We start from the raw sequence: 15,966 nt of genomic DNA, 5'->3' as shown, positions 1-15,966 counted from the left end.
ACTTGAGTAAACTTTTTACCAAATACCTTTTTACTCTTACTTGAGTAATTTCTGACCAGATTAGTTTTACTTGAGTGAAAATATGTTGAAGAATTTCTAATCTTACACTGTAAAACTCTTAAAGATGGTTTAACTTTAATATGCAACAAAAATCAACTAGAAAATTGTTTTAATTCAGAATTTTAATTTCATCAAGTTGTTTTAACAACAAAACCAGTTTTCTGAAGTTGTGAAGACTCCTTAACATTCAGTAGTGAGCTGTTTTCATTTTATACTGAGATTTAAGCCAAATTATTTCACATTATGCATCAAAACATCCAGTTGAACACATTTCTTTAAAAGAGCTACTCAGTTTAAATTAAAATAAATAAAATTCCTCAAGTTTTCTTTTTCTTTTTGTAAATTAAATCTCATAAAAAGTTAACTCTGTAAGTTTATCTTTCACAAACTCAAACGTTTCAGTTCCAGAAAAGCAGAAAGATTTCTTTGACTCAGAGAGAAGAAGCCAGCAGACACAACCAGAAGCAGCTGTGATGTTTTACAGTGTCATTTTTGGGAACTCCGCCCGGTTCGGTTCGCTGCTTCACTGAAACTTTCTCCGGTTGAGCTTCGAGTTTCTGCAGCTTCTCTGAATATTAAACTGGCCTCCAGCTGCAGTTTAACCGCCCCGGTGTGTGTGTGTGTGTATGTGTGTGGGTGTGTGTGTGTGTGTGTGTGTGTGTGAGGGGCTCTGAGCTGCCATGGACCCACAGACACCCCGTAGCCTCCAGCCCCCCCCCTCCTCCCCCCGATCTGGGAAAAAAACACTTGATGCCATCAAAGAGGCGCAGATTGGATCCAGATGTTCTCCGCTCGTTCTTTCCATGTATTTAATGAAGGCGCAGCGATGGAGGAGACTTTTTCATCATTAGCTCTCCCCCCAGATTCTCTTTTCCTGCCTACGAGTCGGTTCTGGTGCCAGCTCGGGAATAAAAACAGAAAGAGGAGGGGAAGCAGCGGCCTCCCCGAGTCTCCTCCGGGGCTCCGCGTCTTTGTTCAGCGCTTCATGAGAACTCGGTCTGTTTCCCTGCAACATCTGGAGGAAAAACTCACGATCAGCTCAGAAAATATAAAAACAATGAAATGATGCAATAATCCTGTGAACCTTTGGAATGAAGCCGTCAGATCAAATGTTTTATGCAGTTTTAGTTTCTTACTTTTTACTATAAAAACTAAAAAATGAGACCGGATTTAATCCCCGGATGTTTCCTGTCAGTAAATCGATCAGCGTCATGAAGGTGTGATGGGGGCGGGGCCTAAAGAGCAACGACTCACCTGAGAGGAAGAGGCCGCATGATGATGATGATGATGATGGTGATGGTGATGGTGATGCAAACAGCAGGTCCAGAAGGACACGCATCATCAATTCATGCTTATAAAATAATAAAATGGAATAAATCATCAAGTTATGAAACCGAACAAACTTTAAACACGTCAGTGGTCAGATTTGTACATTATGTCAGATCCAAAACTTAAAGAGTCCAGCAGATTTACTTTTAGAAGAAAATATAGGGAAACAATATAAAAACGAAAGAAAAAGTAGAACAATTCAGTCAGTTCTGATCAATAAAATCAGGATTTAATTGATATTTCTTTGAAAATATTTGCTGTATTTCCTCAAGTTTATTAAACTCCAGCAGGTTTGGGATCAGCAGAGTTCGCTTTTCAATAAAAGTCCTGGCTGATAACACAAAGAGCGATTATCTAAAGATTCACATTAATTCACTTCTGAGCCATTTTGTATGTTGAACTGAAGCCAGGGCCGCACACAGTCAGTCCAGGGGCCGCAAACGGCCCCCGGGCCACACTTTGGACACCTCAGGGTTAAATGATGATTTTTCTTAGTTTGAAATTTCATTAAAATGATTTTAACTGTTTGAGACATGGTGACATCAGTCAGCTTAATGAACCTGATAGTATTAATAACCTTATTAAAAATACTCATTTTAATTATAAAGAAAGAAAAATATGATTTATGAGGAATTTTCAAAGGATTTGGGAAAACTCTGGAGTTTTTCCCTAATAAATATATTTAGATTTTTCCAAGTAAATAAATCAGCCACTATATAAATATTTGCATTAAAATCATGCCTGTAGTTCCTATGTGTTTTATTTTTTAAATATTTTTGCAGTTTTGAAATTTTTTTGTTTATGTTTTTTCCAGGTTTAAATTTATTTCTCTGTGTTTTTAAAATATTTTCATTGCTTTAATCATATTTACATTTTCATAATTTTTAGATAAGCGGATATAATTAATTTAATTTGTCTGGTTTCAGGTCGGTTCCGTTTGGACCTTGATGCTTGTTGCGGTAATGTTTCTGTTTCTTCCCGCATCAGTTCTTCTCATTACATTAAAGCTCTGCCCGGACCCAGCAGCGGACCGGACCTGTTCCGAACCACCGGGCCCAGCAGCGGACCGAACCTGTTCCGAACCACCGGGCCCAGCAGCGGACCGGACCTGGTTCCGAACCACCGGGCCCAGCAGCGGACCGGACCTGGTTCCGAACCACCGGGCCCAGCAGCGGACCGGACCTGGTTCCGAACGACCCGCCCCGTTCATTTGCCTGAATGGGCCTATATGACCGACCCCGTCCCGTAAACCAGCCTGATTGCTGCGGGATTCCTCAGAAACCCGGACGCAGCGTCTGATTGCGGAGTTGATCCAGAACCGAACCGAACCGAGCCGAACCGAGCCGACTCCAGATCAGCTGCGGCTCTCTGCAGGGAGCCAGCTTCCGGGTTTACACCAATCATCCAATCAGCTAATTTCTGTCAAATGAAAACAAAGTGCGGGTTTATGTGCTGCAGGCGGTTCTGACGCGGAGAGTTTGGGTTCCTCTGAACATTTATGGGCCGCTGCTGGTTCTGGAAGCGATCAGCAGCTGATTACAGCGACATGCGGGCTTCCAGAGCAGCAGGAGCCTCATTATCACAGTTCTCTCCTAAATCTGAAACATTTGAATAACTTTCATCTTCCCGCTGTGCGGACACATATTCTCTCATAATTATCCGTGAAAACAGAAATTTCTGCTTCAAGGAGCAAAAATGTTTTATAATTTCAGATTAAATTCAAACAGAAACATCGATTCTGGAGTTTAAAGTTCAAACTTTGCTGAAGGAGTTTAGAGACAAATCAGTGAATTAATGCACCAATAATAATAAATATAATTATAATCATCTGCAGGTGACAGTCGGATGAGGACAATATTAATTTGAGGATGAGTTATGAGCGGCATAAATGTAAATCCGGGTTTCTTCTCACCTGTGCGGGCCGGAAGCTGCAGGTGTGAATGTTTCTGTGAGGCAGAACCAGATGGGATCCGATCCGCTCAGCTGGTTCTGGTCACTTCAGAACAGTTTGTTAAAAATGGCTTTTTCCCCCTGGCTGTTAGAAAATAACAGCCAGGGGGAAAATGGTCATTTATGTATGAAATAAGTGCAGAAAGGGTCAGAGGTCACATTTGAAATAAAGAAAAAATTGTCCTAAAACTTGTTTTGAATTTGAAATATGTCTATCAAAATGTTTAATCGAGTTAATTAATTAATCACATTTTAATTGCAAACCATAAATTGTCAAAATAAGCAACATTTTCAATTCAAAACAATTTTCTTCTACTAAAATGTGGAATAAATTAGAACAAATGTTTTCCTTCCGTCTTGTTTGTGAAGCAGAAACGATCCAGAGAGACGGTTCACATCATCAGCAGGTTTTCAGTTTAAATCATGTTTGGCAAAATTAATCCAAAGTTTTTCTTTATCAATTTATTAATTATTGAAGCCAAATTTCACATACACGTTTTTTTTTAAGAGAAAACCATTTTTTCTTTTTTTAAATTGAGTTTCAGGAATATTTAGTTCCAATTAGACCTTAATGAAAACAAGAGTTTTCAGTTTGTATAATTGTTAGTTGTTTTTTTTAGAATATTGTGACATTTTATTCTCGGCATGTTTAATGCTTGCGATATGTAGTTATGTGTAATTTAAATAAAGTTTTAAAAAGCGTCTTGTCATCTATTAATATTTGTTGGTGCGTCAGATTTACGGGCGTACAGGAAACGCGCAGGTTCAAAGGTTCCGACGGGAGAAAAAAAAATCCTAAATGCGATTTATTGCGTTAAAATCGATATTAATCAACATCAACGCGTTAAATTCCCGTCTCTAATGTAAATAAGAACCCAGAACCTTTTCTGGACTCTCATTCTGGGTCAGCAGGACTTTAAAGCTGCTGTGGTTTTAGAAATGATTTGATGCATTTTTACTGCAGCAGAATGAAATAAATCTGTAGTTTTATTTTAAAGTTTTGCGCCTGCACAGCCAGCCTTCCAGAACCGGAGCTGTCTGGAGCAGAACCGACCGGCTGAACCCGACCCGGCGGACTGGAGGTGAAACCTGCCGCTGCGGCTTCAGACGCTGACCTCCGCTGCGGCCCGGCGACCAATTAAAATCTGTTTTACTGCGTCTGCTGCAGACGGCCAGATGTGACCGGAGCTGTAAACCTTCCTGTGGTTTAACGGCTCGAGCCGCCGCCGCAGACCCAGCTTCTGTCCTGAGGACCGGACCGGACCGGACCGGGTCCGGGTCGGAACACCAAGACACAGTCAGTGTTTCAACCGTTTATTAAAGGAAAATGATTTTCATGTAGTGTTTTCATGACAGAGAATCAGCAGACAGAACCAGAACCACGTGTCGCCATGGCAACCATCACATTTACCTGAGCATCCACAAGCCTTACCTGTAATCTGGAAATATTTTGATCATTTTTTACTGTAAAACAAAGAATCTGCTTAAAGTTCTTCTAGAAAAAAAACCTGCATAAAACTGAGTTTATTACACTAAAAATGAGGATTTATCGGAGTGTTTATCATATTTAAAATAAATCAGTCAGATATTTAAGAGTTTGGAACAAACTGCATCTTACATTAAATCTGCAATGTAAAAACACAAAACTTGTTTGTTCCTGTTTCTAGAACAAATAACTTAGTACCCTTAAAAAAAGTAGCTTTTCAGCAAGAAACAGCTTATTATAAGTCAATAATCATTTCATTTATAACGAGGCGTTTTTCCATCCAATAAGTGAAATAATCCATCAGTGGAACTAAAACTTTTTCACCAATATTAAGGAATTATCAACTTTAACTTGTGTTTGTAGCTGAAATGTTACTTGTTGGTTTTATTTTATTTCAGGTAAACTAAAACATCTGAACTAGAAAAACTTGGTCAGTTTATGTTTTTGCAGTGAATATAAAGTGACTCCAAACAGAAAAAATCCAGAAGTTTCCTTTAAACCAGTGACTTCCTGAAACACCTGCAGTCCTCCAGGTAAACCTGCCCTGCCTGAAGGGGGCGCTGCACCGGAGGTCAACACAGAATAAAACCCGGTTCTGGTCAGAACTTCAGCTGGTTCTGGTGATGGAGCCACATGAGGAAGACATCAGTGAGATGAAGATCCTCTGCTCTGAGCGTCAGGAGGTCAAAGGTCGAGCCACGTCACAGTTTTCTGACCGTTTACAGTCTGGTTCTGTGTTCAGTTGGTCCAGCGCCTCCTCCTGGAGCACCTCAGAGCTGCCGAGGGCTGATGGCGCTGCCGCCTCACCGCTGCCGTTCCTCTGAGGCTCTGCAGCGGCGGCTTGGCTCTGCTCCACCTCCCGCTGCAGCTGCAGCTCCTGCATCAGCTGCTGCAGCTTGCAGGCTTTGCGCAGCTCGTTTTGCTGGATGATGGCGTACAGATGCTCGGTCAGCTGCTCCTTCGCGTCTGTCTTCCTGTGCAGGTCCAGCTTGGCCGCCACGTACTCGGCCTCGGCCTTCTCATAACGCTTCCTGGGAGGCAGAGGTTTGATTTTAATGATGAAAATTAAGTTATAATATTAGAATAAAGTAGTTTAATGAGAAAGAAGCTCCAGTCGAGTTAATGAGATCTGAGCGGCTCGGTCCGTCTGGTTCAGTTCTGCTGCTGATAATAATTTGGTTATGATGTTTTAAAACACGAAGTATAACTTCAGTAAGACTCAACATTCCTCACTTTAACTTGAAATTATCTTCCAGGAGGTTTAGTAATAAAATTACAATTTTATTACTGCAACGTCGCTCTCACATTATTATGACTTTACTTGGACATTCGGGCGACTGTTCTGGAATTCTTACAACTTTATTTTGACATTATTACGACTTCTTGTGGATTAAAGAAAATTCTAACTTTTGGACCAAATTCTTCCTGAGTAAGTAAGTAAGTAAATAAAGTTTACTTACTTACTTCCTGCAGTTTTTCTAAAAATCGGCTGAATTAAATTGGTTGTGACGATTGTTAAACGTTTGATCAGACGAGTTTCAGATTCCTTCAGAGTTTCATGAAGATGTGAAGTGAGGGAAGCGTCATTTTCCTCCAATCAGAGAACAGAACCGTCCTGGATGTCGAGCTCTGACCACAGAAATACAGTTTGAATTGTGAAGAACAAAAAAACACGAGCTTGTTGGAAACGTCTCAATGACAAACCAGGTCAAGTCAAAAGAAATTTAACGCTTTGAAATTGGGCCTCTGTCTCTTTAAGAAGCTCCTTCTGTTTCTGAAGCTCCGCCTCCAGGAAGTCATCCCAACATGGCTCCTCTATTAACCCTTTAATGTTTTTACCAGCGCTGCTCTGAGCAGCAGCTCCTATAATGAGCTCAGCAGCTGTTTGCTAATTGCTGCTGGCTAGTCTGAAGGAGTTTTGCATATTTAGCTGTGCAAAATGCTAGGTCACCCTGGCGTTTTGCATAGCCGAATGGTTGCCATGGAGATTAAATGATTAAGGGGAATAACATTAGAACTTCATAGAAATAAAAAATAGTTGATTTTACATGATACTGCCACTTTAAATTTGTCCTTCTGCACAGTTTGGCACAGGCTTCAAGTCAGGAAGCCTGGAGTTCTTCCCCACCTGGCGGCGCTGTAGTCCCAGCTGGCCTGCTCTATCCGGCCCCGCAGGATGCCGATGTCATTGGACACCATGTCGTCGAGCGCCTGCAGCTCCTTCTGGATCCGCCTCAGCTTCACCGCCTCGGCTTGGGTCTGTTTGGACCTGAACACAGCAGACGTTTACTGCGGTGGGTTCTGGCTCCGCCCCCATCTGACCTGATCAACATCCAGAACCCGATCAGACTGCAGAACCCGATCCGGAACCCGGCAGTGCTTACTTCTCAGCGATTGTTTTAGCCAGAAGTGCTTTGGTCAGCTTGTTTCTCTCCTCGATGACTTTCTGCTCGTGCTGCAGCTGCTCCAGACGCGTCTTTTCTCTCCTGCAGTCGCAATAAAACAAACAATTTCACAAAAAGGAAAATTTAAAAATAAAAATTTAAATTTTTCTGGGGGAAGAAATGTGTCTTTGAACTGTCACAAAGGTAAAATTTGCAACAGTTCATGTCCAGCATGTGGGGGGTCTGCAGAGATGTTAGCTGTCCATTTCCTGACCCTTGACCTTTACAAGTTCTGGACTGAGGGAACATTGCTCCCTGCAGTCTTAACTGGTTCTGTTCTGAAGATGGTCCAAACCACAGTAGCCATTTTTCCATCTAATTATGATGTGAATTTTACAGGAACTTTAGAAATGTCACTAAAATAAAAATATGAACTAGGTGCGTTTCCACCTACTGGTTTGGAGCAAATCAGCCAGGCTACACAAAGCATAAGTTTGTCAAATGTTGATGCTACACATGGCTGTAAACACGAAGTAGAAGTTGCTAATTAGCATGAGCCAGAGAGATTTGGATTCTGAATTTTCTTGGTGCCTCTGGTAAGGCACAGACCTACCAGTGCATGGGATGGTTTGCTGCATCAGAACTTATTCTACAAATGTGTTAGCATATCCCCTTTAATGAGGAGTCCCATTGGCCCAGGCCTGCTGTAAAGTTCACTATGAAATCTGACTGGCTCCACTCCTGTGCCTCTTGTGATGTCATCAGCCCAATTAAACAAAAAGAAGCTTTTCCACCTTCAGTTTGTTTTTAAAACATTCAGTTTTGTGGATACTGATGATTTCTTTGACCAACTGGGTCTTTACTGTTGGAGCACATTTATTATGATGAAAAATAAATCATAACTTGATGTGAAATTTGAGGCCAAACTCACATCTCCACCTCCTGCTTCTCCAGCTCTTTCACCACAGGTACCTCCTCCTTTTTCTCCTCCTCTGCTTTCGGGAGATGCTCCTTATTCTGCTTCATGTTAGCGGGCTTCTGCTGCTTGTCCTGTCCGGCACCAGGAGCTCCTGTCTGGTCTGGAGGCTGACTTTCCATCGTCAGCGGTGGTGTGCTGAGTTGTTGCCCCGGCAGGAGAGTCTGTGAGCCGGCTAACTGAAGCGCTCTCTCCCGCTGCATCTGTTGCCGGCTCCGGCTGGATGTCGGAGGCTTCCTACCGCGGGGAGCGGCAGGAGGTCCAGCGGAGTCTGTGGAAGTACAACCGGCTCATGTTAGGGTTAAAGCGGGTTAAAGTCTCAGTCTGCGTCGGTTTTATTTTACCTTTCTGCTGGATTCTCCGCAGCTCCTCTTCAGAAAAACCCGCCCAACCGCTCATTCTACCGCCTCAGAACAAGACCAGCCCCCGGAAACATCCAGCTAAAAATACTCTGTGGCTTAAAGAGAGAAAATCACTGAAAACCTCAGAGAAACACCGAAAGAAACGATCAACACTTCCGCCATATTTGTTTACCACTGCCACGCGAAGGACCGCAACAAGACCGGCGAGATGGTCGTCCCAACTACCGCCTGATTAAAAATGAAAGAATTGTATCGCAAGTAAAGAACAGCCAAATCTTAGCTTGTTTTTATTGCCTCAGCCGGTGTTTCTAAATTTATCTTTGTTGTGTATATAAACATTGGCGCCTCCAGAAAAATTTTAATTCGGGTGACCACAGCAGGCCAATATCAGGACTACAGATAGATGACGTCAGAACTTAAGTATTTAATTTTTATTGTTTTATTTAATGCTCTTCTTTTTTTAACCTATTCTTTTTCCCATCTAGATGTAGTAAATATTTAAAAGTTTGAGTAAATAAATTAAGTTTCCTAGAAATGTCTGCATACTAATAGCATTTTGTAACTTTTGGCAACATAATACCAATTATCATTATAATTTTCCTCTTGGCAACATTTGCAAACAAAAAAAAGTCTGTCGTTTTTCTTTCATCTTTGCATTTGTAAATTAATTTCTTCAATTTCAATTTTTATGATTATATTTATTGTTTATGTTAAATATAGAGCCAAAAATTGAATTAACCTGTAGAGTTTCCATCATCACAATAAACAAACTTTGGTTAATAATAACAGTCGGTTTGTTCATAGATCATTTGTTGGTTCCTTTTTAGATCTCTGAAGTGCCTGAAGTCGGAGGGGTCAAAGGTTAACTTAATAACCACTTTCTGAGAAACCTGCGTGAAATTAGTTCTGTTGACCTGAAAAGTGGAGAAGCTGGTGTCTCAATGTGGCTCTGGATTTTCAGGATTTGGTAACTTTTTCCATCTACTATCTAGATGGGCGGGACAGAGGCAGGGATGGATGGATGTTTGGATTCTCTGAGTTGTCTCAGTAGAACCCGTCTCTATAAACCCTCACCATCTTCATCATCAGCCCGAGCGTTTCTAACGGCGGCCATCTTTATCATCAGCCCGAGTGTTTCTAACGGCGGCCATCTTTATCATCAGCCCGAGCGTTTCTAACGGCGGCCATCTTTATCATCAGCCCGAGTGTTTCTAACGGCGGCCATCTTCATCATCAGCCCGAGCGTTTCTAACGGCGGCCATCTTTATCATCAGCCCGAGTGTTTCTAACGGCGGCCATCTTTATCATCAGCCCGAGCGTTTCTAACGGCGGCCATCTTTATCATCAGCCCGAGTGTTTCTAACGGCGGCCATCTTTATCATCAGCCCGAGCGTTTCTAACGGCGGCCATCTTTATCAACAGCCCGAGTGTTTCTAACGGCGGCCATCTTTATCATCAGCCCGAGTGTTTCTAACGGCGGCCATCTTTATCATCTCATCACTTTCTTCTCCCCCAGCCAACTGCAGGCTTTTCTTTTCTCTCAGTGACGGCTTCTGGAACAAAGTTTGTCTTTACGTCAGCGGCGCCGGGGAGACAAAGCGACACCAAAACAATGACCTCTGTTTGGCAACCAATAAAAACCGGCCTCCACATCTTTGTTGCATCTGGGGGGCAATTAGAGCGAGTTAAAAGGCAAAACACCTCAGGAGGGCATAAATCGCCAGCGGAGTGGAGACAGAACAGGCATGTAGTCCAGATGGCTCAGCCGCCGCCGCCGCGTCGCTCAGGCAGAGGATGGGACGGCCTTGGGGTCCTGATTAGTGAGAGCCAAATGGCTCATTACTGAGATGACCTGTGTAGGCGGATGGGGGTTAAAGGTCAGTTCAGTGGAGGAATGGGAGGATCTGAAAGGAGAAGAGCAGTTTTCCCCTCTGACTCTGATCTCAACCTGTTCATCGTTTTTATACTTTATGATATAATTTACAGTAAAGTCGCTGATTTACCTGCTGCTGTCAGAAAGACTCACTAACAGAAAACACTTAAATCTACAGCGTACGGAAGCACTTAAGTACCAAAGCTGGAAATAATTTCACAACTAGAATCAAAAATCAAAGATCAAAAATCATTAAAACCAGAAACTCTTTATAAACAAATTCTCATTGGAAAAATGAGACAGAGAGTTTCTCATTATAAAAATATAGTTTTGACAAGATATGGAAGTTGTCTCATTATACACAACAATACAAAATTAGCTAAAATCAGAAAATTTCTCATTATAAAAACATACAAAACAAAACAATTCTTGTTAAAATGAGAACAGTTCCTGTTATAGTGACACACTTTTGACTATTTTACAAGATTTTTAATGAGTCTTATTATACAAAACTCAATAAAACAGGAAACCTTTGCTACCATAACTTTGAAAAGAAAAAGTTGTCTTATCAAACAAAATGAGAAAAATTCTCGTTACCATGAGCAATTACAGTTTCTTTTCATAATGACATAAAAGTTGTCTCATTAAAACAAGATAAAAACTCAAAACAAGAAAGTTTTTGTTAAAACAAAATGTAAAACTGGCTTAAACAGGACAACTTTTATCTGGATGATAAAAATCTTCAGTCTGGCGTTTTGGTCTCATTTTTAAAGGACAATTTTGTTTCCAGAGATTTAATAATTCATTTTATTTGTTGTCTCAGTTGTTTTATTTTGGATATTTAAAATGTTTTCCAGTTCCAGTGTTAAATAGTTACAGCATTATGATTATGCCATTATTAACATTATATCACTGTAAAATGGTGTCAAAACAACAGCATTTATCACAGTAACTTCTGGGACGATAAATTCCAGTAAAATGTGTTCAGATCTACATGAAGGCCTGATGCAGATCTATGTGTAGATAAAGCCAAACCAGATCTAAACTAGACTCAGCATTAAGTTCACAAAAAGGTCCAAAACTCAAAGACAACTTAATTATAAATTAATTTCCTCCTTTTTAAGGTTGTGACAATTAACAACATCTAAGAGCCGTTTATGGCTAAAAATGGACATATTTATACTTTAATAACAGAATGATGATGGTTTACTTCATGACAGTTAGCTGGCGTGAAGCAAACAAACCAACTGCAGTTTGAGAAGTCTGGTCTAAATCCTTCACATCAAACTGAGCATCATTTCTGTAACAATCAGCTGGAGTTGCTCTTTAACAGGAAGCTCCTTATACGGTCAAAGCTTTCGTTTATAGAGTTGTAATTAGTTTTGAGTAAAAGATTGCTTTCTCGTGTGGGAGAGCGGCGGAGCGCGTGCAGCGGGTGAGCACATCACTCTGGGCGTATTCCCCACAGACGCTCTCCTCCTGACGCTCATTCAGTCCAACAGGAAGTGCCATGAAAAATAAACAGGCGTTCTGCGGAGACGACCGTCACACAGAGCCGGGGCCTGGAAGAAATTGAGGATGATTAGAGGTCAGGCTGTTACCTCGGCTCTGAGCTGGAAGCTGCAGGAACCTCTTGCTAATTGCTGCTTTAAAACATCTGTATTCAGAATAAACGCTGACATTTGACCTTCATCCCTCATCCTGACCAAACTCTGCTGCTCCTCTGAGTCTGGGCTTGAATTCACCAACAGTCCACATTTTATCATGCAAACCTGCAGCCTGACATCATGAGGCCTCCACCGTCACCATCAGTTTCTGTTTCAGGCTCTGTAATTCATTTTCTGTGTTTCCCCAAAGAAAACTGATGCTGCTTTAACTCAGTTAAGCTCAGGTTTGGTTTCGGTTTTAAAGGAATTTTAATAACAGTCATTTCACGTTTAACATAATTTTCATCTATTTATTGCCGTGAATTAATCTGTTACATGGACACTGCTAAAGATTCATCACACAGTTTGTACTTTAGCACTAAGTGCAGATTAATCCCAGAAAGCATGAGTTACCTCCCAGAAAGGTTACCTGTCGTTCAGGTAAGCAGTCTGAGTTTACAGGAAATAAAATAAAAATTATGAAAGGGAACGAAAAATTTCTGATGCTGAATGTTGTAAGTTATGGGAAAGTAACCTGTAGCTTCAAAGAAAGTTCTGGAAATGAACAAGTTCCAGAAAGTAGATCTGTCACAGTGACATTAACCTGCAGCTTCTGTGAAGGTTCCAGAAAGTAATTATTAAGTTCAAGAAAGCAACTGTCAGGTTCCAGAAAGTAACTTGCAGGTTTTTGTGTGCAGCCTCTGATGCAGATTATGGATGAAAACGTCTGACAGGTCTGAACTGTCATGTTTCCCTCCATTTTGCTTTAGGATGATTTGAGTAATTTTTTCCAAAACATTCCTGGTAAAAACATCCGACAGCGTTACCAGAGACATTCTGTTCTCGCAAAGGGACTTTTCTATTTAAACCTAAATCAGAAACATGAAATCAGATTTATGAGGTTGATTCATTTCTCGTGTCCGGAACAGAAAAGTTTTCATTAAATCAGTGTGAAAGTGGCTTCATCATTACCTAATTTGACGTTTGGGGCTATCCTGACAGCCCGGAGCTTTTCCATCTTCATCACGGTTACATTTCTCCCAGACTTGGCTCCGAGTCCGGGCCGTGCCAGCTTTATGCCAAACCCTGTTAATGTTCTTGGAGAGGCTCCCTGGTCCGTGTGAGCCCGGCTCTGTGCTCCGCGCCCTGAGGAGTCCCACCTGTAACGGCCGGAGACAATGGCTCCCTGTGTCACCTGCCTCCCAGATAGATTTCCCCTGGCGCCCGGCTCCGTGTGCGGACGCTTTGCTTGCGAACCGGGGGGACGCTTTGGACCGCGACCAGCTATTTCAGCGGGACCCTTCAAAGGCGTGACGTCCAGACGGTCTGGCTCATCCGGGAGTCCGACTCCCAGCTGCAGCCGCAGCGGCAAACTGAACGAACCGGCCTGTCAGCTTGAGTTTAGGGGAAAAACGCAAGTAGTTAGATAAGACGGGTGATCCGACTGGAGGAGCGGGGCGAACGGCGGACAGAAAGGACCGGAGGGAAGAACCACAGAGGTCAACCTGACCGCTCCGTTAGGTTCATCTTAGGAACCAAATGTTCACTTTAGTTTGAGACAAATTCAGAAACTTTTCTGCATTATGACACAAATTCCTTCATTTCCGGTTTATTGTGAGCAGTTTGCTGTGACTCAGAGGAAACACACAATGTGGTGAAAGTTCACTTTCACACCCAGAACTCAAACTGACCTAAACTTAATGTTTTCCTCCTTCAGTCCGGTCGACCCGGTTCTACTGGAACCAGAACATCTGCTCCACCTCCAGCTGCTGTGGCTCTGAGTCAAACCAACCTGTTCCCCTCCTGGCCTGTGGGGGCGCTGCACCAAGAACCACTGAAGGAAACGACACAAAAACCTCTGAAGACACTGAGAGCAACTTCCTTCTTCACCAGATGGAAACAAGATGGAGGCGTCAGATTTTAGCGGTTGGAGGATTTCTCTTTAGGCTAAAGACCAGGAGCCATTTCTGCTGCTAGCGCTAGGCTAGCATGTTAGCTTTGGTTGTATTTACCCAGAATGCCCTGCGCAGTAGTCCACTTCCTGCTTTTGGAGCGGTCTCCGGTCCGCTTGGCGTTCACATTCAAACCGAACCCAGACTGAAGTGGACTTTGACTAGGCAGACGGACTGGAGTCGGGTTCTTTGGTCGGTGTTTAGTAGGAAATGTTCGTGATGTTGAACCTTCAAAGAACCAACAGTAACTTTGGGAAGCTAACATTCAGTTTGTCCTTTTGCAGCCATTTTGAAAGACGTTCCTGTAGATTAATGTTCACATCTAAGGTGTAACTGCTTTACTATGTAGTTCATAAACTTTGCTTTTCAACACTTGTTATTTATTAAAAACCCTGTTCTTCATTTTCATACATTATGATGTTTTGGCTCTTAAGGCCGAGGCGTCCCACTTTGACGTGCTATAAGCTGATATTTCAGCGGACGGCCTGATAAATCGTTGGCTGTCTGGGTGAAGCGGGTCCCCATCGGCCTGCGCTGAGAGATGTGTTTAATAAATAGGGGAAGGAGCTGCAGACGCGCGCTGAGGCCGCGGGCCGCGGCCGGCCCGGCTGTGTTTTGACTCGGGCTTGACCCCGGCTGAACCTGACTAAACACAGGCAGAGTGTTTGGGACTTTTTAAACAGGCAATCACAAGCGATGACAACTGATTCATCAGGCCGGGTTGTGCCCAGAAAGCCCATAAAGCCGTGATGGGAGGCGCTCGTTAGGCGGGGGCGCGGTCCCGTGGAGGCGCAGCTGTCTCCAGCATGGCCTCTGGATCCGATTCTTAATCACATTATTTTTAGCCACGCCACATTTGATCCACTGTTGTTTAATTCATTAGCCGTTCCTGGGATTTATTGTGGCTCCGGTTGTCTCTCATCTCTCCGTTTCCCAGAGTCAACGCTCAGACATCTGGTCTGAATCAGGCGGTTCTGGCGAAGGGACGCCCTGAGCGCGGCGCCCGTCTCCCCCGGAGCCCCTGGAGCCACGCCCGCCTCACCTGGCCCCGGCTCCGGGCGCCGCGCTGGCAGCAGGGTATGCAGATTTATGGCCTCAGCTGACTGAATCGCATTAAAGCGGCTATGTGTCGTGTTTGTGGGCATGCAGAGCAATAATGACTCATTGTTCCAACCGAACAAATGCAGCTGTGACAAATTTATGGCCCTGCTTCATTAGAGCCTTTTATGTCCTTCATAAACAATTACATGAAGCCAATTTGATGAATTTGAAAATTAGTTTTTATGACTCTTGCCGAGCGAAGAAGCGGAGTTTAAGCGGGACTCTTCTCAGGAGCAGCAGCCAGTTTTGTCTCTCAGGATCTGGATTTTTAATCGCTGTCCAGAGGATTAAACGTCTGGAACAAATAAATGATCGGGACACGATGAACGCAGAAACAAATAACATTTTGTAGCAGATGAACTCTTTACCCCAACAGAAATCAAACTTTTATTCTTCCTAACTCCAGCCTCAAGCCAAGCCGTCCGTCATTTTTAATCTGAAATGATCGCTGACTCATAAACAACACTCTGAGCAAAACTGCCAAACGAGAGAAGAAGTAAATAAGGAAAATATTCGATTTGGTCAATAACCTTCACTCAAACCGCTTTTATTACCTCCAACTTTTGGTTGCCTTGGCAACCGCCAATGACACAACCACTTCCTGGATCCGTCAGCTCCTTTCCGATCGAATCGTCTGCATCGCATCAGAGGAGTTTCAGTTTCAAGCATCATTGGATCCATGCTGAGGTTCGGCATTTCGTCTGGACGCAGCAACGCTGCCCGGCGTGCAGAGCCGCTGGAAACAGCACCAAGAAACTTTGAGATTAATCTGACACATTTAGAAAAAGAAAAAAAAATTAAATTAGGATATTTAAAGATAATAATAAAAAACTTAGACATTTCTGAG

At 42.7% G+C, this 15,966-nt stretch overlaps 1 protein-coding gene and 1 long non-coding RNA gene across 2 annotated transcripts; both read right to left on the bottom strand.

The window, feature by feature from the left end:
* Positions 1 to 4,640: 4,640 nt before the first annotated feature.
* Positions 4,641 to 8,737, bottom strand: gorab (golgin, rab6-interacting). The gene is made up of 5 exons (XM_014997727.2): positions 8,530 to 8,737; positions 8,141 to 8,456; positions 7,210 to 7,311; positions 6,954 to 7,094; positions 4,641 to 5,856 (listed from the first exon to the last, which is right to left on the bottom strand). The coding sequence occupies exons 1-5, from the start codon at positions 8,582 to 8,584 to the stop codon at positions 5,502 to 5,504; spliced, it is 969 nt and encodes a 322-aa protein (XP_014853213.1). The 5' UTR covers positions 8,585 to 8,737; the 3' UTR covers positions 4,641 to 5,501.
* Positions 8,738 to 11,225: 2,488 nt separating this feature from the next.
* Positions 11,226 to 13,575, bottom strand: LOC148159882 (uncharacterized). The gene is made up of 2 exons (XR_015762749.1): positions 13,039 to 13,575; positions 11,226 to 11,982 (listed from the first exon to the last, which is right to left on the bottom strand). It is a non-coding gene; the product is annotated as an uncharacterized LOC148159882 (long non-coding RNA).
* Between the last annotated feature and the right edge of the window lie 2,391 nt (positions 13,576 to 15,966).

This window comes from Poecilia mexicana, unplaced genomic scaffold, assembly GCF_051168715.1.
Source record: "Poecilia mexicana isolate PSO_F unplaced genomic scaffold, ASM5116871v1 scaffold_4, whole genome shotgun sequence".
NCBI classification, from domain to species: Eukaryota; Metazoa; Chordata; class Actinopteri; order Cyprinodontiformes; family Poeciliidae; genus Poecilia; species Poecilia mexicana.
The sequence above is the reverse complement of the archived record's forward strand: the minus strand, read 5'-3'. Positions and strand labels throughout refer to the sequence as shown.